This window comes from Camelus ferus, chromosome 16, assembly GCF_009834535.1.
Source record: "Camelus ferus isolate YT-003-E chromosome 16, BCGSAC_Cfer_1.0, whole genome shotgun sequence".
Lineage (NCBI taxonomy): Eukaryota > Metazoa > Chordata > Mammalia > Artiodactyla > Camelidae > Camelus > Camelus ferus.
In genome coordinates, this window is record NC_045711.1 from 39,537,132 (window position 1) to 39,564,508 (window position 27,377).

Genomic DNA, 27,377 nt, shown 5'->3' on the forward strand with positions numbered 1-27,377 from the left:
CTCGGCGACCAGGACACCAAATGAGGATTGCCGGGATTCAGCAGGGACAGGTGGAGGCGGCAGCTGGCTAACGGACTGACACTTTCCAACAAAGCTTCCTGCCAGCAGCTGTGCCCTTCCCTCCCAGCAGGGGTGGTTCATCCTCATTCCTGCACCTGGACGCCTCTGTCCATGGGGTCATGACCTCTGTCCTCCTCCCACGGGAGCAGGAAGAGGCACGATGCTGGTCTGGGGAGGAGGATCCTAGAGTGGGTATCCTACAGGACCAGGCTGTGACAGGTCCCAGAGCTGACACTCATGCCCCAGCCAGCCCCCAAACCAAGGAGTTCCCCAAAGTCCTAGATATAAATACCGCTGTACACTGCTAACTGGACACTTTTGGGAACAGTCTGCTGGCTATGGAGTAGATGCAATCTCAGTGGTGTGCTCCAAGCCTCATCAGTGGGCTTTGCTTGGCTGCCTGTTAGCATCACTGGGGAGCTCTTCAAAGATACAGATTCCTGTTTCCCCCTCTCCCATCAACTAAACCACAAGCTCTGCTGGGAAGAACCTGGGCATCAGCATTTTTTAAAAAGCTCCTTTGCTGATTCTGACGTGTCCAATGGTTGAAAAATCACTCCTTTATGCAAATACACATACTATGACTTAGTTGTAGCCCTTTGTTAATTTAGCAATTTCTAGAGATCCTCCTCATGGGCTATGGAAGCTAGAGCGGACAGAACCAGGCCTGGGGTCTCCTGGAACAGTGTGGTCACAGCCCAGTTACCAGCCCAGAAGGGGGCCGGTTCTGAGGCTGTTTAGGGTACCCACCTGTGGCTCAGCCCATCTGCAAGGGGAAAACCACACTCTGAGAACCCCAGAGACCAAGAAGAAGTGCAAGTTCAGCAGACACCTGCCAGGATGGGCCCTCGAGTCCCCACCCAGGGAAAGCTGATACTGTGGTGTCAGCTCCCTCTGTCCCTCTGCCGAGTCCTGGGAGGAAGAGGTTTCTGACTAAGCTCAGAGGTCTGCACAAATGGCAGGTTGGGTTTCATTGGGGCTATTAATATGCCTATAGTCACCTCAAGAGTCCACTTGACTGTGGCCATGGAATGAGTCCTAATGCCTCAGCCCCAGGTGGGAGGAAGGGTGGGGAGAGGCAAGTGCAGGGAGAGGGCCCCAGGGCCACAGTCAGATAAGGAGGGAACCGCAGAGGCCCTGAAGTTCGTGCTCCCCAGGGCACCTGCGTGCCTGCTGCCCCTGAGCCAGCAGGGTGAAGAGCCCATCTTGCCCCTCCCCTGTTCCATGGCTCCGGCAGGCTGGCCTGCTCCCTGCCTCTGCTTCACCCACTCTCCCCGCTCCTCACCGTGTGATTCCTATTTCTGGAACAGACCCCATTCACCAAGTTGCAATGCCCATCTTTCCCTCTCCTCCAGAAAGCCCTCCCCGACCAGGACAAGCAACACTCCCAGTACCTAAAAGTCAAACCCCAACACAGGCAAGCTGGCATCTCTCTAGTTTGCTGAGTACTTACTCTGTGCCCAATGACACTGTTTTACATGCGTTATTTCCTTTAATTGAAAAGGGAAGCAATGATCACTAGCCTCATTTTACAGATGAGGAAACTTCTCTGAGGCACAAAGAAGTTACATAACTTGCTCACAATCACAAAGCTGTAAGGGGCAGCTGGGTTTTGAATGTAAGTCCACCCATGCTCCTAACTTGAGCTGCCCGCTTCTGTAGGGGAGGGCAGCACCTGCGAAAGCTTGGCGGCCTTTGGGAGGATCCTGGGAAAGGTTCACGGGATGGAGTGGGTGAGCTGGCTACTCCTGTTGCCTAGGTGAGCCCCCTCCCCAGGGGCCTGGGTCACACACGACTTCCTATGCAACCCCACCACATTTGGCACAGAGCCTTGCAGACTGGGCACTCAGCATATAACCATTAAGACAGAAAACCGCAGCGTGAGCCCCAAGTCGCGCAGTCTCCCTGGGACTCCAGAACCAGCACCACTTGGAGGGGCTGAGAAGATTCTAAACAGTGTGGTCAGCAAGGGCTCACTCGTTCCTGACCCCTCACTTTGAAGCTGACTTCACTGCAGGGACCAAAGAAATCCTGAACTCCAGGTCACAGGCCTGTTTCACTAAAACTAAGCTTCCTTTTGGAGAAGAAAGAGGAAGCAAAGGGCTGACTGTTTCCTCTTTAGGGAGACAGAGTTGAGTCTTGACCAACTCCTAGACCAGACCAGAAAGGGCATTTCCCCACAGAAGAAGAAACTGGCAGATCTTCGAATAAGTCAAGTCCAGCTCTCCTCCTGACCCCAGCCTGTCAGAATCTGAGCTTCTGCCCAGTGACTAAAGTTCCCACAGCTGTCCTGCTGGGACAGCCAGAGAGGGGCTCTCTACATCAAGAGTGGTCTTCATGAGCGCAGCCTGTGAAGGTGTGGGGACAGCTGGTCATGCACAGCGGTCTCTGGGAAGAGCCCAGGAAACCTCCGCATCACTCCTCTAGCAAGCTGCCACCCCCTGAGCACAGCTTTCAGCAAGGAGCTCCAGGTTACCACGGAGATGTGGAAGCAAAGTGACTGAGAAGGGGCAGAGACAAAACACCTGGTGGGAGGGAAGAAGTCCTGAATCCAGCTGCCTGCCACAGGGGCCCAGAGAGGCTGGCCTGGAGGCAACACTTGGTCCTTATGCCCCTGCAAAAGGCAGCCTGGGTCATTCCTAAGGTACCTCTCGTCTCAGAGGGCAGGGCCTCCCAGCTTCCAAACACCTCCCTGCCTAGGCCTGCATCAGCCTCTTCTCAGCAAGAGCCTGGCTGGTAGCACATGCCTGTCCCAGGACCCCTCCCTGAGGGAGCTGCAAAGAGGATGCACTGGCCAGCCCCCTAACCTGCACCGTCTGCATTGTACGTGCATTGTACACATGGTGGGTGTGTGACCTTCACAAAGCAGCAGCCTGCCACGCCCCCCTCTCCCACCAGCATTCACTGCCGACCTTCTGCTCTAAGTGCCAAGACCTCAGCTCAAGGGTCTCCAGTGACTAGAAACTAACCCCCGGAGAGCAATCCAATTCCTTCCTGATCTCCCAACCCCATCCACGCTCTCCCACCGCCGCTGTTCAGAGAGGAGAGAGCGCAGGCAGCATGTGCACTCCGAGCACACAATACCCTGGCTGCTCAACCTCCTCTCCTCTCTCCGGAAACAAAGAGACTCCCAACTTCTCCCTCCGGCCCAGGCTGGCACCCTCCTAGTCCAAGGCACCGCTGGCCAGACCATCTGTCACACTCGGATCGGCCCCTGCCGACCCCTCTCCAGCCCCTAGGTTGCCATCCCAACAGGTCCAGCCTTGCCACTTTCTCTCCTTAACAGCCTCTCCAGGAAGTTGCCCATAGCCTCTCAAGCTAAGCCACTAATTCCCCACAGATCCTTGGAGGTACCTGGACCCTTCCAGCCTGGTCCTTCCATTTCTAAGCCACCCTGCCCTGAGTGGCCCCCAGACTTCAACTCCAGGCTCGAAGCTGGCCAGCACGGAGTGAACACAGATCCAGCCACTTGTGCCCCCTCCCTTCCCTGCTGCCCTCTAAACCTTGACAGCCACATCTCAGCCCACTCCAGCCAGCCCCAGGGGTGGGAAGACACCACCTCCCGGGAGAGGGGGCCTGGGTTACCATAGGTGCAGTTACAGCAGAAGCGAATGATGAGGAGAATTTCCATGGCAGCCTCGGTCCCCGCGGCAGGAGCGTGTGGCCATCGCTCCCGACTCCCCAGTTCCCATCAGCAGCGTGGCCACTCAGCCACCTTCCCGGCTGCTGCTGCTCAGCCTCCAGAATCAAGCCGCCGCTTCTCAGTGCTCCTCTAGCAAGGGGGAGGGGAGGGGAGGGGAGGGCGGCGCGCGTGGAGCTGGGGAGGGGGAGGGGGAGGAGGAGAGCGAGCCGCCTGCCGGCATCCTACGGAGCAGCACGTTTGTAGCTGGCCAGCTGCCTGGGGACAGAGGCTGGATTTCTCGCGTGCATGAGCTCACACACACTCACACACACGCCCGTGCACACAAGCAGGGCACTGCGCTCCACAAAGCCAGACAAAGGAAGGTGACTGTTATCCAACCCATCCCCAAAGTACCTTCCATAGTGACTGATGTGTGGCTGTCCTTGGAGTCCTTGGGACCTTTCACTTTGAGTTCCTGCCAAACAGAGGAGAGGAATCACTACCTGGCCTGTCCCCTGAGCCTCCCCAACCCCCACTGTGAGCATGGCAGGAAGCAGGGCTCTGAAATTGGGGATGAAGATATGAGAAGAGAGACAAAGACCAATGGGCACAGGCCTCCCTCTGCCTACAGAGTCCCTGGGCCACACCTATCACTTCCTGGAGCCTCGTGGGGTCCAGCAGCTGATACAGGCAAGAAGGCATGGCTACCGGTCCCAGACAGGACTGTGCTCCTGGTGCTCCTCAGACCCATCCCCTAAAGTCCCTCCCTGACTCAGAGCCTTCCAGAGAATGGGCGGTGGCAAGAGTGGGACCACCCCTCCCAGCCCCACCCCCTAGCAGCAGCCACTCCTCAGAGGGCTGCACACATCAGCCCAGGGCAGACAGGGTTTTAGTGGACAAGCATCAGTGTACCAGCTGATCCTAGGGCATGAGCAGTCCTTGAGATAAGGAGCGAGGGGTCCCGCACACCTGGACAGGGGGAAGTAGGGAGGGGGTGCACCTGGGGCAGGGAGGCTGTGCTTCACAGGGCAGTCCGAACTATACCTTACCCACATCATCCAGCCACCAGCCCCACCTGCACTCCCTACCCACGGGTGCCTGCGCTAGGCATCAGAGAGGAAACTGCAAGGAAAGGGCAACACCCCTCCTGGATCCCATGCAAAGTGACAGGCAGTGAACGCGGCAGCAGACCCCAGGGGTGGCTTATCTGATCCTAACCACTTTGATCTGCCTTTAGAGACAGGAGTTCCATCTCCAGCCCTTGCCAATGGACCAGTGTGGCCTGTAATTGGAACTGTAACACAATCCCCACTTGGAGGGTTGCTTGCAGGGAGGGAGCTCCAGGGGGGCTGCCGGAGGGAAGGCAGGGACGAGGTGAGGCCAAGGTCAGGTACCAGGTGATGCTGCCTGCTCTGCCTGGGAAGAAATGCCCAGGCAGTGGGGGCTCCACATTACCTACTCCTGCCTCAAGCTGTTTCTAGACAGAGAAAAACCCCACGGACTGAGCCTGGGGCGTGGAGAGGGTGGGGAGGAGAAAGGAGGGTTACTCAGCTTCTCAAGGCTGTGTCTCTGGCTGGTGTCTGCATTTTCAGCTTTAGGGAATTTTTCTCTATGCCCCCTTCCAGTGCAGCCTAGAGGTACAAAATCGCTCTGCTGCAGAGCAGAAGGGCCTAATTGCAGTAATTAAGTGGTAGCACCAGTAGGAAGTGACGGCGTCAGCGCGTGAGTCAGGGTGAGGAGCCACTGGCAGCAGACCACAGGCCTCGCTCTGCCCTTGGGGCCGCCAGCTTGCAGAGGGGCTTGGGGATGAACGCAGGGGTTTCTGCCAACTATAGAGACCAGGCAGTCAGTCTCGGCTAAGAGGAGAACTCCCACTCTCTGGACCATACATGACCCAGGCACCTGGGCAGCCTTGGCAGGGCCACTCCACACAGGTCAGGGGGATCCAGTTTGTTTCCAGGGAGGGCTGGGAGCCGTGTGAGAAATAGCCTTTCTCCAGCCTCGTTACTCCACACAGAGGAACCGTCCCCCACATCACTCCACTCCACCCTCCCAGGCAGCGGGTGACTCACCTGTTTCCTGGGTTCAGGAAAAGAAATGGAGCTCAGCTCTCCTCTCTCTGCCCCCAGTAGATGTGTTTAAATGTGGAGGGGAAGTGTTGGCAAATCCAGTGTGGCTACAGACCCACACCCACATTTTTCCAGTCCGGCTTTTACTAGTAAGCAAGCTGGCAATTTCATCTCCATCTGCCCTACTCTTGTGCTGCCTCTCAGCTGATTCCAAACTCGGGTGCAACCCATAACCCTGGTAGTTTCACAAAAACTATCCTGCATCTCAACTTTTCTAGCTTCGGAGCTGAGAGAGAAAGCAAAGAATCCAGAGGGGCCTGTAAGGCAGGACTTTCAAAACTGCAGAAGGAGGTCCCCTGGAACCAGAGGTTCTCATGCCCTGAGCCTGGAGTTGGGTGCTCTGGGTATAAAGCCAGCAGCTTGGCGGGGGAGGGCAGTGTCCCTGCGTTCTTTTTGGCTAGTCTTTTTGGGGTGAGCAGGGCTGTGCTCCTGAAGGATCCTAGAGCCCGTCCCTGCCACTTTCTGAATAGGAGCGTCAATGCAGACTGTGCCACATCTTTGCGCTGCAGAGGAGGATGGAGGAAGGCTTGGCTGCAGCAGTAGGGATGGGCATATTACCAGCCAGAGGGTCTAGGGCTTCTTCTCCATGTAGGTGGCCCTTGTCCTCTCTCTGCAAATTGGAAGGATCTCAAAAGACCACCTAGTCCAGAATTCCTCAAATCTTCCTGATTATAAAAATCACCCAAGGAAGCTGGTTAAAAAAATGCACAATCTTGGGCCCTACACCACAGCTTCTGAAATGAAGCTCCAGGAAAGGCACCTGAAGATCTGCATTTTTAAACAGCGCCCCTGGTGGTTCCTGTCGAGAAGTGTGGGATGAGCTGGATGAATTCAGTCATCTCATTCTACAGAAGAGGAAATAGGCCCACAAGAAAGGAAGTGACTTGCTCAAGGTCACCACAGTGTGGGAGAATGCTCCCTTTTTTCTTTTTTGCCTCCCCTTTTCTAATACAGAATAACCTAAAACAGAGTAACAAGATCATATATAGAACGATATTCTTATATTAAGAGGAGAAATGTCAAGTGCAAGAAAGCAAATGTCAGGCTAAGTGTTACCCATCAGGGAACTGTCTTCCTCACTGGCAAGCAGGGGAGGAGAGGCCCAAAGGCCGGAAGGCTCTGAGGAGCCCCCAAAGCTCCCAGTGGTAGAAGTGGCTGTGCAGGGAGCTGCCCACCTCAGAGATCTTCTGGAACTGGTTGTTGGACTGGCTGCACTTCTCAGCAGTCTCCAGAGCGACTTTATAGTTATCCACAAACGCTTTGTACACACCAAGCTGGCTGGCCTGCAGGAAGAAGAGGGAGGAGAGAAGCGGAGGACAGGAGTGGGATGGGGAGAGAGGATTAATGAATGGATGAGAGTGTAACCAGAGCACCTGGAGCTCCCTTAGCACTCAGAACCTCTAACTCAGTCCAAATGGCTAACTGGGAGCAGAGGGAAAAGGCAGGATGAACATACTACAGTATCCCTTTGAACTTGACAGTTTCCATGGAAACTGGCTTAGCCAATAAGGTTAACAAGGGGGTACTGGGGGGAGCAGGGCAGGGCCTTTGTTGGCATGCTAAACCTCAGCTCATGGCAGCATTTGGCTTTATTTAGCATCATCAAAGTCTCACACAGTTTGAAGCCCCTTAATGCCTCACACGTCTTTCACTTCCTGGAATTAGCTGAAGCAGGGAAAGACAGGGAGTGAGGTGGGCACGTGTGGCCTGCTCAGTGCCCCACTCCCCATGCTGAGTATGGGTCACAGCATTTAAAGGCACAGTCCCCACTTCCCTTGGCCTCTGGGTCCCTGTCCCCACCTCCTCAGCCTCCAAGGAACCAGAGGCCCTGCCTCACTACACATCTGCATATTACTCTGAACCTAACACAAAGCTCCCCATGACTTCGGACCACACTGAAGCTTCGCCTCCTCGGGGAGGCGGAACAGTTGCCATCATCCCTTTCTGGAAAAGGGGAAACCAAGGCTCATGAATTCAATTCCTCAAATATTTATGGAAGTCTTCTCTGTGCTGTGCATGCACACTTCCTCCTCCAGGAACAAAGGGTGGAAATTCAAACTAAAACCGCAACAAGATACTATTTCATAGCCATCAATCTGGTCAAAATTTAAAAGTCTAATGATATTAAGGGTTGGAAAGATCGTAGGGAAGTAGGAACTTTTTAGACTGCTTGTGGGGGTGTAAATTAGTTCAATCATCTGGAGAGTAATTTGTCAATAACTAATAAAGTTGAAAATGTGCAAGCTCAGCCTACTACTTAGCAAATCCATTTCTACATACAAACCCCAGAGCTATGCTGTTCAATACAGGAGCCACCTGCTATATGTGGTTATTGAGCACCTGAAATGTGGCTTGTCCAAACTGAGATGTGTTGTGAGTGTAAAATACACCCTGGGTTTCAAAGGCTTAATATGCAAAAGAGAATGTAAATTATCTCATTAATTTAAAAATCTTGATTACACGTTGAAAGTATTTTGGATCTACTGAGTTGAATAAAATGTATTCTTAATGTTACTTTCACCTGTTTATTTTTACTCAATGTGGCTACCAGGAAAATTTACATTATATATGTGGCTTGCATTATATTTCTATAATGCATTGCTCTAGAGAAACTTGCATACGTGTGTGCACAAGGAAACGTGAACAAGGGTGTTTACCCGCCTCACTCTTTCACTTGTGAAGAGACTGGAAACAAATGCTCACAAACAGGCAAACCCATACGCATAGTGCAGTTAAAATGAAACTAGATCTTTGTGTAGCACCATTGATATGTTTCAAAAAGAAGGCTGATTGAATTGGAAAATATATGATATCTATATACACACTTACATACACATTAAAAGTACATGCAATACCATAAAATACATATATAGCAAAAACACAAACTGCAGCCTAGAAGGCTACACACCAAAGTAGCTGCTTCAAGGTTGTGAGGAAGGGCAGGAAGAAAGAGAGAGAGAGACAGACTTCATCCTCATCTGTAATGCTTTATTTTCTTGATTAAAAAAATCTTTGTGTATCTTCAGAGTTTAATATCTGTTAATCCTAGGAGGTGAGTGCACAGTTTTTAGATTTTGATTTTCTGGTTAAAATTTTTTTCAATGAAGCAGCGAGGAAGTTCAGCTGCTACAGGACTTCTGCCCACCAGGTGCTGGGGAAAGTGGGCTGCCCCTGAGCCCTGCCCTGGACCACTCTGCTTTCTGCAGTATCCTTGCATTCCCCTAGGACCCAAAGAGGTGGGCTGGTGGCCTGGAGCCCCCTGGGACAGAGACAGAGCCCGTAGGAGCTGGCAGGTGGGGCCGAGGAAAGCCAGGAGGAAAAGTGAGAACAGGGATGCTTGCAAAGAACCTAGGCCCAGGGCCGCACAGGTCTCAGCCCCAGGTGGGTCAGACAATTCAAAAAGGAAAATCCCAGCTGGAGAGGGGCAGGAAGGATGGAGTTTGCTTCTTTTTCCAGGGGGAGTACTGGCCCAGGGTGTCCCAAGCTACAGGGGATATGCTAGACAGTCCCTTCCTAGACCAAAGGAAAAATCATTGCTATTCTTCTTCCAGGTAAGCGCTGTACTTGCCCTCCTTCCCACGAGAAGGATACAGGCTGGGTGCCCAGGGTGGAACGCTACCCTCCCATTCCCCTGCCCAAGGGGATGGGAGGGAAGCAGGAGTCTCCTGGGCAGACGGCCTGCATGCAGGGGTCCCCCACCATCCCAGGCACTGCCATCTCCATGGAGCACCCTTGTCTGCAGGGTCCAAGGCCCAGCCTGCCAGGGCCGTTAACTGGGAAGTGGAGGTTGCTTGGAAACAGCAGCTTGGCACTGGGGTGATCTCATCAAACAAATAACAGAGATGCTAATTCCCTCCTCTCAGTGACAGATAATCAAATACCCGGAGACCAGCTGAAAATAAACTGCCTCCAGATGCCTGTCCCGGATCCTCCCAAGCCTGTCGCCCCAGGGGCTTCAGGCATTAGTTCATGACACTGGGGGAGAGGGTGGGTAGCAAACTCATGACCAGACCAGTGGAGCTCAGACCAGAACGGGGGTCCCCAGTGACAGCAGGGTCCAAGTGACAAAGACAAACCAAGACAGACTTTGCACTACGCTCTGGGCTACTCACCCTCCTACCTCTGGCGTTTGCTTTCTTCTGCCCTCTTGAGGGCTGGGGAGAGGCTGCCCCCCAAACCAATCACCTCAGGCTCCTAGACCAGGCCTGGAGTCATGACTGGGTGCTCCCTATCCCCGAACTGGGGCAGGCATTCTGGGGCTGCCAGAACCAAGTGTGGAGTTCCCTGGCAACATCGTCTTTTAGGTGTGCCTCTTCCTAATAATAATAATAGCAGTAATAACAGTAACGATAATGGCTAACTATTGAGTATTTATTAACTTACTATGTTTCAGGTCCTCTTCCAAGCACTTCTCAGGTATTGACTCACTTAGGGCTCACAACAATCCAATGAGGTAGATACCATTATTATCCTCATTTTTACAAACAAGGAAGCTGAGTCAGGAGAGGTTGGGTAAGTTGCCCAAAGTCACAGGTTTAACCTGTGGCAGAGCCCGGATTCCCAGCTGCGACCTGGTTCTAGTGCTTGTCCCTGCAACACTGCTGTCTCTCTGGACACAGACCTCAGGCCCTGTGATGTCTTTTCAATGCCTTGCCAAGTTTCCCCAAGTGGTCCCGCTGTCAAGGGCATGGTGCACTCATTCACCTATTCATTCCTCACTCATTCATTCCTCTATTGCGCTAGTCCTGGGGGGTCTAAAAATGAAAGAAATACTGTCTGTCCTCTCGGAGCATATGGTTTTGGGGACTCAGGCAGTTTAGTGTTCAGGGAGTGGGTAAGCATAGGGATCACATATGAGGGGCTGCAGAAGGCTTCTCCACAAAGGTCACTTCTAAGCTGGAAACTGACCAGGAGATGCCAGACAAGATGGGGAAGGACATTTCAGGAAGCTAGAACTGCAGGTACAGAGAGGTCATGCGTGCCTGCAGTGTGACCCGAGACCAGAAGGTTCAGTGTTGAGGCCTCGAGGGTGGAGGAGGCAGCAGCCAGAGGCCAGGGGAGGATGGAAGCCAGCATGTAAAGGGTCTCATGAGCCATTCCTCGGAGCCTGCCCTTTATCCAGGGGGTGAGGGGGAGCCTCTGAAGGGACATGAGCAGGGAGAAGTGAGGTCCAGTTAGGAGTTTAGAAGACGCTCTCCATCTGCTAAGTAGAGGTGAGAGGCCAACTGGTAGGTGGGCCTGGAGGCAGAAGCCACTCATGAGCCTAGAGCAATGGTCCAGGTAAGGGTGCCAGAGAGGGTGGAGAGAAACTGGTGGCTGTGAGCTTTAAAGAAGTGGATGCAGGGCAGTGGAGGGGGTGGGGGAGAGGAGGTGCCAAGAATGAGTCCCAGGGAGTCATGGATGGATGTAGGATGGGATGTGGCCACACCCACTGAGACAGAAGCAGGAAAATGAGCAAAGGACTTCAGAGCCAATGAATCTGGTTTTGAATATGCTGAGCTTGTGGCCCTATGAATATCCAAGCAGGAGTTTTCTCTTGTGTGAGAAGTAGAGGCCTCTCCATTCAACCTGTTCCCCTGCTGCAGGCGAGGAGAAGCAGAGGCACCTGCCCCCACCACTCACACCCACAGGACAACGGCCACTGACTCCTGGGCTCTGTCCTGCCGCTGGGCTGGCAGAAGTAATGGGGGGACAGTCCCAAGGAGAGCCAGGTGGGGGCCCTGTGGGGCTGACTCGGGGGGGTCCTCTGGGGACACAGCCGAAGACAGACACCAAGCTGGAGGACAGGGCATCATGGGAGCCATGGAAGCTAGAAGACCCTGAAGAGCCTTTCCCAGCATGAAGGCCGCACATGAATTCTACCTCCTCTTCCTTCTCCCTCCCCCGCAACAGCGAGTGGGCTGGGCTCGCAGTGCTTTCTGCTCCTGGGTCCTCGTGTCCTCAAGAGAGGATCATTAGCTGACATGGTCTCCAGCCTGACTGCTTCATTTCAGAGGCAGCACAGAGGTGCAGCAAATGCCCGAGGTCTCAGGTGAGCAGTCTCTGTCCGTCCACCTGGCACTTGGCCCTCAGACAGCTGAAGGGCAGGGGTCCTGGAGCCCCCTCGGCAAGAGAAACGATGCCCTGCCAGGAGCACCTACGCATACAGCTCATCTCCAGCATCCCCAGAAGCACTCCAGGGCTTCGCCAGGTTCCCATAAGGCAGAGGCCCAGGCTTTCGTTCAGGACTCGGAAATGCCCCAGGCCTTGAAGGAGGCCAGGAAGGCTGGGGCTGACCAGTCTTCTCCCAACACTAGCAGCTCCACTGAGACCCTCCATCAACAGGAGACTCACCAGCTTCTGGAAGAGGTGGCCCATGGTGACCTGGCTGTCCCACTGCTGCACCTTGGGGCAGAGGTTGTCATAGAACTCCTTGTGGATCTCGTAGATGTCCTGGATCTTGTAGAAGATGGTTTCAATCTGTTGGATGGTGAGCACAGGCTGGGACGTGGTGGCTGTGGCCTTCAGGGGTTTCATGGGCTGAGAGAGAGGAGGAAGAAAGGGTGGAGGTGAGAGGTAAATAAACCAGAGGGTCAGCAGACCCAGGGCCCAGATTAGGCCTTCCTACTGCTCAAGTTCTGTCTAGACAAAGCCAGTGAGGGCAGGTGAAGTGTGGTTTGAATCAAGCAGCTGCTGTCACGGGCCCCAACAAGCCATGTGGTACTGCAAGAAGAGGGAGCCTGATGGCCAGAGCCGGGTCCAGCAGCCCCGCTGGGCCCAAGGGGTGGTGCCAGGCACATTACTCCCACGCCTTGACCCCTGGGGGCCTGGGCTCCCAGCTGGTACAGAGGTTTGCTTGATGGTTTAACAGGACTCATAGCTTTCTTCCACAATAGTCTCACGCCCTGAGTCATAAACTCCCTTGTCACGCTTCAGTGGGAAGGAGGGCTGACTGAACTCCTCAGCTGTTTCCTTCCGAAAAACAGAACATGATTCTAGGACTCGGGGGTAGAGTTTCTAAGAGGTCCAAACCAATCTCAGCTGCACTGATATTTTAAGTTCCCATCACTTAGCACAGAGAGAGTGAGCAGGTGGCACACAGGCCACCGCCCTGCCTCCTGTACCCATGGCAGACATTGCTAAGTGATCACCATCTTTCTCACTGAGCCTGGTTGTAGCCTGAGACTCTTCCTCCATGCCAAGGCTGACATGCAAGATGAAACCTATCTGCTGTCTCAGCCTGTCTACACCAAGATGCTCCATGCTTGCGGGTGGAGAGGGTGAGGTGACAGACAGAAACTCAAGATCATCCCTAACACCTGCTGGGAGCTGAAGCCATCACCTTAAAGCTCAACATTAAGGGAAAATGAGGCTTGGGTACGTTTCCTTCAATGTGATATCTGTATTTTCTAGATCACCTCCAATGAGTAAATAATTTTCTAATCGGGGGGGGATGATTAAAATTCATCATTGAAACAAAAAATGATCCTGAAGGATAACCTCCATGGTTGACCTTCCCGCAGCCCTAAAGCCCCCAGAGATGCCCAGACTGCACTCCAAAGGCTCTCCAGGGCACAAGGTCTGGATACCCACCCAAAGAGAAGGCACGGTGGGGGGAGAGGTGGAGGGTGTTTGCCTGGGAGAGAGGAGCGTGAGTCAGACATGGTCAGTGTTCATCTATCATGTAGCTAAAGGGCTGTGTGGACAGAGGTCTTTGACTTAGTCTGGGTCATTCTGCAGACCCAGAGGCAGAAAGGAGAAGTTGCAGGGGCAAGTGTGGGCTCACAAGAGCTGTCCTCCACTGTCTCACAGGATTAGGTGGTGAGCTTTCTGACAAGAGGAGCATTCTAGCAGAGAACGGGCCACTCAGTGCTGGGCTGCAGGGAACACCTCCACTGAGGGAGACTGAAGTTGATGACTGGTTCTCCCTGAGATGACCACCAGCTCCAGCCACTGCAGTAGCCAAACGCCCAGCCACGCTTCACTCTATCCTCCCATCTGTCTCATCCGATGGCAGCAGAGCCCACGTCTGTCCATAAGAGGAAGTCCCATCCACTCAAAAACCCAGACAATGCTCCGACTTACGGCTCCCTCACTCTCCCAGCTCTAAAAAGTCCAGACTCAATGACGAAGACAGGAAAAAGCAGAAACCCTCCTTCTGACCCTCTCAGTGCTGGAACCAATGAGCTCCTAATGTCCAGCTCTTTGCGAGGGAAGCAGGATGGGGTTCAGGCCAAGCAGCATAGGAAAGAGTCCCAATTCCACCACTTAATAGCTGTGGGCAAGTCACTTAGCATCTCTGGGCCTCAGCAGCCTTATTTGTGAAACCAAGATAATTATTACCTTCTCAAGAACACTGATGAGAAGATCAAAAGCCCTAATTTATATAAAATATTGAGTACGTGCCTGGCAGAGAGAAGGCAATCAATAAATGCTAGCTGCTACTATTATTACTGTTCACCCCACAAATAATGGACCAAGCACCTAACGCGAGGCCAGGCCAGGGGGTGTGGGGAGTATCCAGGGATTCACTAATCACCGCCCTCATGGAGCCTCCCGTTACGTAAGGGAGACAAAATACAAGGAAACCATCAAACACAGACTTGCACACAAGTGCTACGAAGGAAATAAGAAGGGGTCGTCCTGCTGAAGGACAGCTTCTCCAAGAAGGAGACGCTGACCCTGAAACAGAAGCAGAGGGCCAGAGGGGCCAGTACTCCAGGCCGACTTCCTCAATGCCCGGTCCTGAGGTGGGAGCAGCCTGGGGGGAGAGGAGCTGGCAGACAGCCGATTTGCCTGTGCAAGGGGGTGGAGAGGGACATAAAGCGGGAATGGAGGGGCGAACAGGGGCCAGATCGTGCCGGGGGAAGGAATGCAGCCTTTAAGCCCAGGCAGTGACCCGGCTCTCCCTGGAGGGACTGAAGCAGGGGAGTGCCGAGGGCCAATTTTCCCTTCAGGAGATTATTTTTATGACTCAGGCTCCTTGCTCTGGAGAACGTTATAATCTATTTGGGTAAACTGGACTGACACAAATGAAACAATTTAGTGCACAAAGTAAGACAGGGTCATTACCCGACTTGGACTGTAAATACCAGCCCACTGGTCCCAAGGTTCCGCTGACACAGCTCGGAGAGGGCTTCACAGAGGAGGTGGCGAAACAGCTTCTGAAGGAAGATCTGAGCAGGTGAAGGGGTGGGGCCTTGGTAAACATGGCAGGCAGGGAAACAGAGGGAACCAGGATCGGAGAGGGGCTGGGGAAAGGACCCCAGGTGGATGGCCACATTGAGCTTATGGCTCCCAACACTCCAGGAAGGGTACAGAGCTGGCCCTTGGGATCAGCCAGAGTTTATCCTTTTCACATCTACCCACCCAGGTCCAGGGGAGGGTCCAAGTCACCACAGAGTCCCTGTCCCTGCCGGGGTGCAGTCCCCACTGAGGAGGAATAAAGGAAATAAGAGAGAACAGTCCTGGGAAGGCAGCGGGGTCAGGATTTCTCAGAAGTTGCTGGGGAAGCACTCAAGCACTGCCCATGTGGAGACCAGACACAACTGCTCTGCTCCCTCCTAAACCCCAACTCTGTCTACAAAAGGGGAATAGATGGAGCCACCAGGGCCAGGTCACGTGGACAGGGCCTGTACTTGGGGCCTCAGACAGTTCTCAGGACAAGGCTGGGCCTTTAGGGGAAGGGAAAGTGCTGGGTTTGTGCCCTTGCCTGGCCTGAGGCCCCTGAAGGCAGTTATTTTTATCTGGTGAAGCCCCGAATAGAGGCCTGGGGCCAGGAGGGCTGGCTGAGAGGCACAGGTACCCCACACTGAGCTCTGGTGCAGCACTGCTCTTCCGACACTGCTCTTCCAACAAAGTGCGGGTACCAGCTCGCTCTCCCTCCTCCCAGATCCTCCAGCAGAGGGCAAGGGCGCCGGCTCCCACGGTATCAGAGGGGAGCGGGTTGTTAGATAGGACCCCTGGGTGATTTCAGAGTCCTGGCTCCGGATTTCCTATGTAATACTCCTCGGGAATTCGGGCCAGGCAAGTTCTAACTTGCTGTGTAACTTCGCACCGCCATTAGTCTGCTCTGTCCCCCAGCAACTTGCCTTCCGAAAACAGGGAGAGAAATCGGCCCACTTCCTCTGCCTCCTATCCCAAAAGGCCTGGAGGCAGCCGCATGCCTGTTTGCTAACTGTCATGGTTCTCCTCCAGCCTGCAGGCCAAGGGGAAGGGCATCTTGAACCCATTCTACAGCTAAGGAACAAAGCAAACCCCAGGATGAGAGGCAGAGAGAAGGGCCAGGCGGTGGGAGGTGCTGAAGGCAATGGTGCAGCCAGAGGCACCCAGCTTATCTCCCAGAGGAGGGAGATGCAGAATTACCTGCATTTAGTTTGCCTCCCTTCCTCCTTCCTCCATCCTAACCTCAGGCCAGGCTCCCAGACCCATTTCCCTTGTAATAGGAACCCACCAGGAACCTGGAGGGTTCCATAAGGTTACCAAACCTTGCCCTGGCCAGCATCTCAGGCAGCAGGAACAGAGGCTCCTATGTGGTGTCCCCGTCTGCGCCTGTGTGTGTCCACAGTCTTGGGGACACACACCCAGCCGTTTGCATGTCAGGAAGTATTGGACTGAGAAGAAACACTCAGGAGCAGGGCTGTGGGAATGGGGGTGGGGTGACAAGAAGGAGATCTGGGCGTGGGGGGAGGAGGGAGCTGGGGAAGACAGGTTTTCTTCTCCTCTGAGCTCCTTTGTCAGGTCACCCCAAAGAGCAAAGGGCTTAGCTTTGTGGTAACTGGGGGAGGCCCTCAGCTCAAGGAGGAGGGAGGGAGGGCTTTATTCCCTATCTGAGGCTTGTCATCTGACACTGTGGCTGTGGAGGGTCCTGGTCCTTCTTCCTGCCCTCCAGACATGACCAGGCTTCCTAGCTGGTCCCTCCCTACCAGGGGTCCAGGATGAACAAGTGGGGGAGAGAGGAGGGACCTAGCCTGGGTAACCCCAGGACTGGGAGCCCCAGCCTCATCGTTTTTGCCTTTGGGGCATGAGCTGTTAGAAGGATGAGGCAGGGAGGGAGTGTCTTGGCCCCTAAATCTGTTGTTATCTTTACCCAGACAAACGGAAACTCAAGTTAGGCCCAATGACAGATGAGAACCAAGCTGGAATCTAAGAGTGCCAGGCTTTGGATGAGAACACAGGCCTCCCCTTCCTGCAGGGAACGGGTGTGTCGACAGAAACAAACAGGCCCTAACCTGCATTCTCTTCCAGAACTGGAGATAATAATATTATCAGCGAACACTCAGGCTCTAAGAGCGTCTCAAACAAACTCGATCCTCACAACAAACCCCTGGAGAGAGTACTAACATTAGTATACCCCGTTTGCAGACACAGAAAATGAGGCACAGAGGTTCATTAATCTGCTGAAGGTCTAGAGCTAGTAAGCAGTCAGGTGGGGATTCAAAGAAGGGCAATCTGTGTCCTTTGAATTTCTTTCAAATATGTATCCTTTTCGTGATGACAACCATGCCCCTTTGCTTTGGTACAACAATTTGGTTTATAACGTGTATTTCATCTGCCTGTCCTCCTTCCTTCAATGCCTAACTACGTGGCATTGTACTAGATCCCCAAAAGGGTCACCTGATCTTCTCAATCCCATGAAGAAGAGAGGGAAGGTAACAGCATCATTCTCATCTTCAGATGAGGAAATGGAGGCTCAAGGAGGTCCCATGCATGGCTTGCCCAAAGCCAGTGGTTTTTAAAACCCACAACATATGTAAGACAGCATGTGGCCCAGGACACAGATATACATTCACATGTACACATATCCATACAGCAAGCTGAAAGCTGCATGAAACAGTACTTATTATTACTATGTATGATGCACACTGACATTTTCTTTCTCATTTGTCATAAAATGCTGCTTCACCCTACTGCACTGACTGCACAACCCACTAGTGGTTGAGATGCACAATTTGGAAAACAGGAAATAAGTCTACTGTTAATGGCAGTGTCAAGTATCTTCCCTAGTTCTGACCCCAGACCAGAGTCCTTACTGACCTGCCAAACTGTCCCTCACTTAAAAAATATGACTGTAAACCAACAACCTCTCAGGGAGACTGACCACCAACTCAGCCCAGTGTGTTACAAAGCAGCTAATCACTGTGAGAATTACTCCTGGGGTAATAAATGCTAAGTCCCCTGGGACACTGGGTGGCAACCTCTCACATCACAGCAAGTACGTAAATGTGTTAGCTTCTTACAGCTCTTGTCAGAATGAGTTCTCCTGATCTACATCTGCATTTCTTATTCCTTCTTTTTTCTGGTATCTTATGTCTCAGACTGCAAAACATCCAGGGAAGAGAACTTCCCATGCCACAATCATTCTGCATAATATCTAGACGCATCTAATATGCACTTTCTTCAAAGGCTAAAACATCTTACATCTGTGTGGTTTCACCTTTTTTTTTTTTTGGTGCGGGGAGGTAATTAGGTTTATTTATTTATTAGTACTATTTTATTTAACAGAGGTACTGGGGATGAATCCAGGACCTCATGCATGCTAAGCATGTGCTCTACCACTGAGCTATGCCCTCCCCCTGGTTACTTTTACCTTTGGAAAACATTTTATTATTCTCCTCCCAGTCTGATTCTCACAACGCCTCCACCATGGAGAGGAAAGTGAGGCTTCTTCACAGAGGGCTGCGGTCAGTCTACTGCCTCAGAGAGACGGTGCTTCCCAGAATGACAGAGAGCCCTCACCCTCACACTTCCCTGCCACAGGGCCTTGGGATGGCATGAATGCTTCATTATTCCAGGGAGGAGGAAGGACTCAGACCCGGGATAACAAAGAGATCTCAACTCGATTGACTGGTAGAGCCCACCCGAATACCAGTTGGAGGCAGAGGTTAAGACCCTCTACCTGGACATTTTTCCATTATGTGTTCGTAACGCTAATGTCAATAAATGAATGATATTCATGCAGCAGTTAAATGGGTGAGATTCTTAATAGTGGATATTGTGCTATTAGGGTTGCTTGAAACACGTCAATAAAATATTGAAGACAGAAAGAAAAAACACATTGTCCTATATTTGTATGTCTGTAAATGTGTAAGTTCTAAGAATAAATATGTCAATATCATGTATGTTATTGTAAATTGCCTGTATGCCACCTTACACATTGACATTAAAATAAGAGCCACCACTTTTGGCTCTTGGACAGAGCACTGTGATCCATTAGTGACGCCGGCACCATGGTCGAGGTGATGGAGAGTTTGCTCCCCTGCTGCTGCTTCTACCTTTCCCAGGGCAGGTGTGGAGAGTCGGGGCTGCGAGGCACAGGCCTTTTCTGCCAATGACAGCGGCTGCCTGACGCCAAGCCGTGGGCAGAGCAGTACCACAGACTCTGCCCCTGGGAAGGGCTGGTCCGGGTCCCCCCCTCCCTGTCTCCAACTCCAAAAGCAATTTTAGAGCACGAAGCCCCAGAACATATACTCACGAGCAACAGAGCTTCCAGCTGGTTAATGTAGATCTCTTCGCTGGCCAGGAACCCCGAGAGAACCAGCTTCCTCATCTCCAGGCCTTTCCCTGCTTCCACCTGTAAGAGCAGATCAAAAGCTCAGAGAAAGGAGGCCTAAATCCTGAGCCGCCTGTTTTCTTGCCTTTTCCCTCTTCTTCTGCAGGGGATAAAGGCCAAATACTTATTATAGAAAAATTTAGGAAATACAGAAATATAAAAAGAGAAACAATCACCCATATTGCTAATGTCTTGCTTTATTTCTCTCCCATCCTTTTTTCCCCCCACATTTCCTTATTTGATATACATCCACCTATTCAATCTCATACCAGGGAGCAAGATAACCACGGATCTGACCCTGTGTGTGGGAGCAGTTCCACGGGGGAGGGGAGATACAGACAGTTAGAAGGGAAATCAGAGGCATGACTGGGGCAGGCATGGTCACACAGGAGGACACAGCAGGGGCAGAGGAGGTACCCAGAGGAAGTGATGTGTAAACTCAGTGTAGGGATAGGGAGGATGGGATGGAAGTGGCCATGGAAGCCCCAGCCGTGTGGCCTCTTAGCTACACCTCGGACTACATCTTCCTGTCCCTGGGAGCTCAGTCCCACAACAGAAGGGCTGGCTGGGGGCCCTCAACCTTACCCCCTACACCCTGACCCCAGCATTTCCTGACTGCCTCACTGTTTACGGCACAGACCCCCACAGGCCTCCTCCCGACTCCAGAATTCCATCTCCTCTATGGCGATCATGCCCCACTTAACCTCAAATGCTCACCAATTAGCACAGTGCCCAGCACAGAGGAAGTGCTTGGAAACTTTTCCTGAGTGAAAAAAACGTGTACTTCTTCTTGTCACCTAAGACCCCCAAGTCATTCCTGGCCTCCTCGTCCTACTCTCTCCGTCTCCTCTGCCACATTCAGTCCCAAGCCCTTCAGAGCATTCTTGCTAATCTCTTAAAGGACTCTCTCCTCTGCTCCACCCACTCCTCTGCTGTGGTCCAGGCCACAGCATCCCACTGTGCCTAACTGACCTCTGCCACTCTCTCCTGTCTCTGCTCGACTCCCCAGAGCCAGATCAATCTTCCCAGAAGGCCACCCTACACCTGTTGCTTGTCAAAGACTTACTGCTGCAACCTGCGATTATTGCAGGATTCAAGTAGGCTATTTGCTCATTTATTTATTCAAATGGCCACCAAACCCAGTAGGTACCAAGAGAAACAAGCATACAGTAGCCCCTTACTCTCATGTGGCTTATAACCTGGGGGAAAGACGTTTAAAAAAAAAAACAAACCCAAAACAAGTAAACATAAACATATGACAGTACACCGTGATGGGGGCCAGCTTACCCTTTACTTAAACACCTTCCAGGACTCCTTATGCCTCTCCCCACCCATCCAATCTCCCCAGCAGCCGTCAGATCTCTGTCTTCCCAACATGCCAGGAGTGTTCCAGTTTCTGAACTTTGGTTCTCGCCATCCCTGCTGCCTAAAATGCCTTCTCCCACCTGGGCTCTTCTCTCCTCTAAATCTGCCCCCTGCACCCTGTCTCCTGGAGGCGCCGCTGAAGCCTCTGGCCCGGGGGTCAGCTCTGTGTCTGCAGCACTCCCTCTCCCATGCGACCCACCCAACGCACACTCTCTCGTTACCGCCTGCCTTTGAAGCACCTGCCTCGCACTCCTCTGGATGCCCTGAAGCCCAGCACCACGTGACGCTCTAACCTGTGGGCACCTGACATTTATTAAGCCTTGTAAGCCCTTTCCACTCTCTCATTTAGCCTCACCCCCCTCTCAAATACTTCATGGCGGGGTTACTATAATTTTCCATTATACAAATGGAAACAAAAAATAAGACTTAATAGGGAGGAGCCTAGCCCAGGGTCACAAAGTGGCAGAGCTGGGATTCCACCCCAGGTCCTCGAACATCAAATTCTGTGCTCGTCCACTGCTCTGACTGTAACTGAGTAGGACCCCTGTGGGGCCTTTCCAGAACAGACCCCCTTCCCCCCATGTCCTCCACCTGCCTCTTGTCTGTAGAAAAACTTTACTCTCCTCAAGTTCCAAAGAGTACATTTCATAAGAGAAGGGAGAAAACACAGAAAGAAAGGAAAATAGTCAAGCAAGACAACGACATAATAAGAGTTTAGTCATTAAACAAAGTCAAAGACCTTTAGTTCCTCCTCAAGGGCTAGAGATAATATTCTGAGCCTTGTCCTTTGAGCTGTTTTGCAGACACTGGAAACCCCCACCAGGTGGAAGAAGTTAACTGTATGCTGCCCTCAAGCACCCAGACCCCAGACTGGTTGGAACCAGAAGGTTGATGATGACTCCTGATGACCTCACCACCATCCAATCAGAATAATGTCCACGAGCTGATCACGCACCCCACGACACCCCTCCCTTACCCTATCTTTAAATACCTCCAGGTCTTTAAAGCACTGGCTTCCCTGGACTCCTTGCTTGGCGCCCTGCAGTAAATGCTGCACTTCCCTTCATCACAACCCGGTGTCAGTAGACTGGCTTCACTGCACGCCGGCAAGCAGACCCAAGTTTGGTTCAGTAACATGATTATTTCCTCACTCTTGTGTTCCTTTTACAAGCTTTGGATGCTTACCTGGAATCTCAAACAGCTTCCTCTCTGGGCCTCAAATGCACACCCTTAGCATCGGTTGGGAGAGTGTCTGAAGCCATCAGAGTTCTCCTAAGTCCGGAGGAGAGCTGCTTTCCCCCAGCGTGTTTTCATAGGCTTTCCTACCCTTTCCCTGAGGAGGGATTTAACCCTTGGCCTTCCATCAGCAACCTAGTTAACAGACTTGTGCTGGAGGCTGCTACTCCCAGAGTCTCTGAAATGTTATCCGATCCTGTGATAGAAGAACAGTGTCCTGCCAAAGATGTCCTCCTCCTAATCCACCAAACTTGTGAATATGTCACTTTACATGGCACAAGGGACTTTACAGATGTAACTAAAGGTTTTTAGATGGAGATTATCCTGGATTATCCAGGTGGACCCTATGTAACCACAAGGGTCCTTAGGAGAGGGAGGCAAGAGGGTCAGAGTCAGAGAAGAGGCCATGCGCTCGCAGAAGGAGATGGGGAGGGGAATGGGGAGAGATTGAGTGTGAGATTTGAAGACAGAAGATGCGGCCATGAGCCAAAGAACGCAGGGAGCATTCCCTAGAAGTTGGTAAAGGCAAGGCAATGGGCTCTCTTCCCTAGAACTTCCAGAAGGAATGCAGCCCTTCTGACCCCTGTAGACTTGTGTGTAAGAGAATAAGTTTGTGTTGTTTTAAGCCACTAAGTGTGTGGTACTTTGTTTCAGCAGCATTAGGAGACCAGTATGAACACCAAGCTTTAGGGAAAGACAATAGTTATTTATTGATGGCTTCCCAAGTACCAGGCACTGTTCTAACCGCTTTCCATGGATTAACTCACTGGAATCCCACAATCCGGAAGGTGTTATCATTATCCCTCTGAGGCACAGAGAGTAGAAACTGCCAGCTGCCTAGAGCTGTGGGCATCGCAGGCAAGGAGCACCCCCTCTGAGGAAAAAGACCAGAGCTTGGATCAGGGTCCGCAGCCCCAGCCCTTGCTGCTTCCCCAGCCTGACAAATGGAGAAGGCCCCCCTTCTGCACCCCACTCCCCTCCTGTTCCCTGACAACCAGGGATTTGCCTGAGGCACTGGCAAACACCCTCTCAAGGAAGTCACTCAGGGGCACAATGTGAGCTTAGCTAGAGCTGCTTGGACTAGGACCAGGGTGACAACCTAGTGATTCCCAGCCCCTGCCAAGCCTTCATCCACCCTGGCACAAGCACAGACCCTTGTGACAGCCCATTTCAGCAGGACCCTCTCCTCGAGAGACTCCAACCTCAGAGCTGAATTTTGAAAGAGCTTCCCAAAAAGGCAGCAAGTATTCACCACCAAGAATCCCCATTTTGGGCCATGTTCACTGATGTTTTGGCTGGCATGGGGTGGAAGTGATGTGAAAGGCTGTGAAATTAAATTCTGTGCATTTTACCATCAGCTAGCCTGTTCACAGTTACCACCCAAAATCTCTTCCTTCTTTGCTTTCCTCAGACCCCACATGTTCCTGATTTGGAATTACCTGGAAATTCACAATTGCTTCTTCCATCCTGATGGAGCTATCCTTATCTCATAAAACACCAGGGCTCGCTATTCATTCATTCATTCATTCATTCATTCCCTGCAATGTGCCCGGCACTGGGAATACAAGTGAGAGAGACAGCCTCTACCCTCAAAGAGCCCTTCAGAGAGGCCCAGGCACCCAGGATCCCCGGGGGTAGTTCTCCAGAGTCCAGGCCCCCACAGCCTACCCAGCTGCTTGCCAGTCCTGCAGCACAGGGAAACTGCCTTCTCAGTGACACCGTTCCTACTTCCTCCCCAAGCAGAGCTTATGAAACACAGCAGCCATGGTGGGCTTGTTCATCCCCAGCAGTTTTTACACAATCTGCTAGGCTGAACGTCTGACAGCTTGAGGCCCCAAATCCAAGAGGTCAAGTCACTTTGGCAAGGACAGTATCTGCAAGTAAGGTTTAGCCACTCCAGACTGGTCTCTGGTGGAGGCTAAATAAAGCCTCCAGAGGCCTGGCTCCAGGCCAAGTCGAGACACACTGTCTGCAGGAGCCTTGATCTCCTCCACGACAACGGCAGGCACTGAACAGGCAGGGCTGCCTGCGATTCGGAGCCTTAAGCCAAGCAGCTCTGCAGACAGCAGAATTCAGCCCACGGGCCACATCAGTTTGCAAGGAGCACCTAGGGGGATGTGCTCAGAGCAGATGCCACTGCTCTAGATCTAGAGGGTATGTTCACACCAAGTATTAGCCTCAAGACAGCTGGTCTCTCCCTGAATTGAGACGATGCAGGGAACCCAGACATTCTCTCCTCTCCCCAGTGCTAGGCACTGGGGAGGTCTCCTTCAGCTAATTCCTCGGCAGAATATAGAGAGGATGGGGCAACTGCTGGGGGTGGAGGTTGCCCCACTCTCCTGAAGGGGAGGTCTCATCATTCCGAGCTCCCTGCTGTCTGAAGCTGTAGGCAGGCCCCACGGGGCCGAGCAGTGTTTCCAAAGCTCAGTTGTTCACATCCCACACCTCTGCAATTCTGTCATTCTCACGTACCACCGGCACTATTAGGTACTTAACATTGTTCTCCACAACAAGTGATTTCTTAAAAGCCCAGCCTTATTCCAAGCATTACGTCTGAAATCATAGAAAAGATATGCAAGTCATATTTTTTCTAATCCACCTTAAAATATATACCTATTAAAATACAAAATATGTATCCAGGTGCCACCTAAAATGATCTCTCATATCATCACATACGTGGCCCACACTCTGGGGAACACCCAAGTCGGGGACACTGGCATGGCCGTCATTGCACATGGAGGGACCAGAGACCTGTACAGGTGCAACAAACACAGGCGGTTCAAATAATCTATTAAAAACTAGCACAGAATTAACCTATAGTGTTAACCGGCATTACAAAAGGCTTTTTTAAACTCCTGACAAATGAGTTCCTTTAAATAGCAGCTTTTATATAGCAAGGCCCCTATCAGCCCTAGGTACCTTTAAATAGAACCGAATGAAAGATTTGGGGGACAATACAGCACTTTACAGAGAGGAGGCAATGCTGCTATCTGTATTCGCATTATTATGAGTTTATGGATCATTAACTCCTGAGAGGGAAGTGTGGGTTGAAAGACACAGAAAGCTCCCGCTCCAGCTCTGGAGAAAACCACTGCCCTCTTCACATCTGTCTCCCAGGAAGATGAAGCATCTCGGAAATGACACTGAAAACAGGACTGATTTATAGGATCGGCATTTGGACACAAGCTCAGGAACACAACTACCTTCTAAGGTAAGTACTCCTGAAGCAAAGTAACAGCGAAGAGAGAACTGCCTGGGACGCCTACCAGCTGCCAAGAAGTCTCCCACACAGGCGTGTGCCAAGACTGTTCGCAGCCCAGGACAGGAGCGCCCCCTCCAGAAGTGAGCCCTGACTTCACGTGTGTGATGCACATACACATGTGCACACACAGGCACCCAGTCCGGCCCTGACTCAACTAGAGGTGGTCTCTCCTCTGAATGTGGTACCCTTTTATCAGAACCATTCTCGCGGCCCTGTCTACCTTCTCGCTATATTCCTATATACATATAGCCCCTCGTCCTGAACGGTGAATTCGTTGTGAGAAAAGACCAAGCCTTGTTCATCTTGTCTTCTCTCCAGCACCAGGCAGCCTGATCTGAATAGAACACAATCTGACAGTGTTTGTTGAATGAATCAACAAACTTTCTATTTGCCTTCTCCCTGATGGCCAAGCCTGGTAGAGGAGGAGGGTATCCTAAAGGTGTTCAAGCTGAGACAGGGGGGCCTGGTATTCCTCCACACTCCAGAGGGACCCCTCCCTCCAAGCTTGGAGACAGGACTAGGAACACCGAGGCAGCAAGGTAGAGGGGAAACTCCATCCAGGCGCTCCCAGGGATCTGAGAGCAACAGCGTTTTTAGGTGTGATGTGTGCCCAGGACACCTGGCATCCATGTGCTTCCTCCTTAGAACACCTCTGAGATGTTCCCCAAGGCCGGGAATGTGGGATGCCCTTTGTGGGGCCCATCGAGTCTCACTCGGTCCACAAACCCACTGGACACCAGCCACACACACCAAGTGCTGTGCAGTGTTCACAATGAATACAAGCGGGCTCTGCCCCTGAGGAGAACAGGACGCACTCAAGGAGGCAGATATCTAGAGTTCCAAACAGAATGAAATATGGGCTAGCCTGAAGTAAGCCAGGGTCCAGAGGAAGGACCCATGAGGCAGCATGTGAGCAGGACCCCGTCTGTGCACTGGAGGGTTTCTCAGGGAAGATTCATTAGACACCCACGTAGGTCCCATTCCACACACTACTAAGCTCCCAGCAGGTGCTCTTAGTTCACAACCAGACTCTTCCTCATCCTGTTCCTGGTAGGATGGCTGGTCAGACCCTAAGTGCAAGGCCTTAAGGGCCCAACATGAGATGTGACTTACCCCTGTGTGACCGAGCTAGTACCAGATCAGAAAACCAGGGGTGGGGCGCTAGCTACTGCCAGCCTCCCAGTACAGCTCCTCTCTGCTCTGCACCCAAGCCTACAGCTACTGCTCCACCCCTTCCACACATCAGCCATCTACTGTGGGTCTGCAGTCTATTTTTACCTCCATTAGCTCCTCCTCTGAACCACACTGTAGCATGGGTGGGGCAGGACTGTGATCCCTATCTTACCAGAGGGACAAAGAGGCCCAGAGAAGCTCAGTGACAGCCTCCTGCCCATGGAGCTATGCTCCGTGCACCACACCCTCTGGGTGCAGCGCTGCCTGGGCGGACAGGCCCGGGGCCTCCGATGGACGCTCTCTGTTAGGCAGCCTGGCTTGCAGTCTGAACTCCCTGCCTTGCGTTCTCAAGGGCCCTCCCTTCTAGCCTTAGAACAGAGGAGGTGAGCAAAACACTGGGGCAGAGTTCTTAGAAGCGGGCCCAGGTGGAAGAAAGGAAGACCGGGGGTGGTGTGCCATGCCATGCCTCAGGCAGTGCTGGCTGGTCTCAAGGGGGAGCCTGGCCCTGGGGGCGGAGGCAAAGAGAAGGGAAGGGGATGGAGGCAACCACCCCGCCTCCTGCTCTAACTTCAAGGCAACTTCTCTGACAAGTCAGGGGCACTGCTGCCGAGAATGCCCACAGCCCCAGAGTCGGTAGGCTGGGGTCCAGCAGATGCTTCCTGCCTGTGCCCACCTTGGTAAAAGTGCCTATCCACCTGGCTCCTGCCCTCAAGCCAGCTGTTCTTCAACTGAGCCAATTCTTTTCCTTCAGGGAAGCTCAGGAACCTTTGGCTCTTGATCCCTCCAAATGTTCTCTTGCCCCAGCCCAGATTCACCCCTTGGCCTTAACTTCACAAGTGCCTACTGTTGCCATGGAAACAAGGAATTATGGCCTCCTGGTTTCAAGTCAGCAGCCTCTGGGGCAGCAGGCTCACACTACTGACGTGCCCGCCAGGTGACTCATGTCACTGCCAGAGAAAGCCCCCAGCACAGCTGGCCTGGGGAAAGCCAGCAGCCACT

General features: G+C 52.4%; 1 protein-coding gene across 4 annotated transcripts in view; it reads right to left on the bottom strand.

Moving 5' to 3' along the window:
• The window catches only part of ABR (ABR activator of RhoGEF and GTPase), a 172,688-nt gene that overhangs the window by 51,514 nt on the left and 93,797 nt on the right, over nucleotides 1–27,377 (bottom strand). For all 4 annotated transcript variants that reach the window (XM_006184972.3, XM_032457509.1, XM_032457507.1 and 1 more), the window contains 4 exons: nucleotides 19,265–19,363; nucleotides 12,145–12,330; nucleotides 6,987–7,094; nucleotides 4,097–4,157 (listed from right to left, as the gene is read on the bottom strand). In XM_006184972.3, coding sequence (XP_006185034.2) covers nucleotides 4,097–4,157; nucleotides 6,987–7,094; nucleotides 12,145–12,330; nucleotides 19,265–19,363 — 454 coding nt within the window. The remainder of the gene's footprint in view (nucleotides 1–4,096; nucleotides 4,158–6,986; nucleotides 7,095–12,144; nucleotides 12,331–19,264; nucleotides 19,364–27,377) is intronic.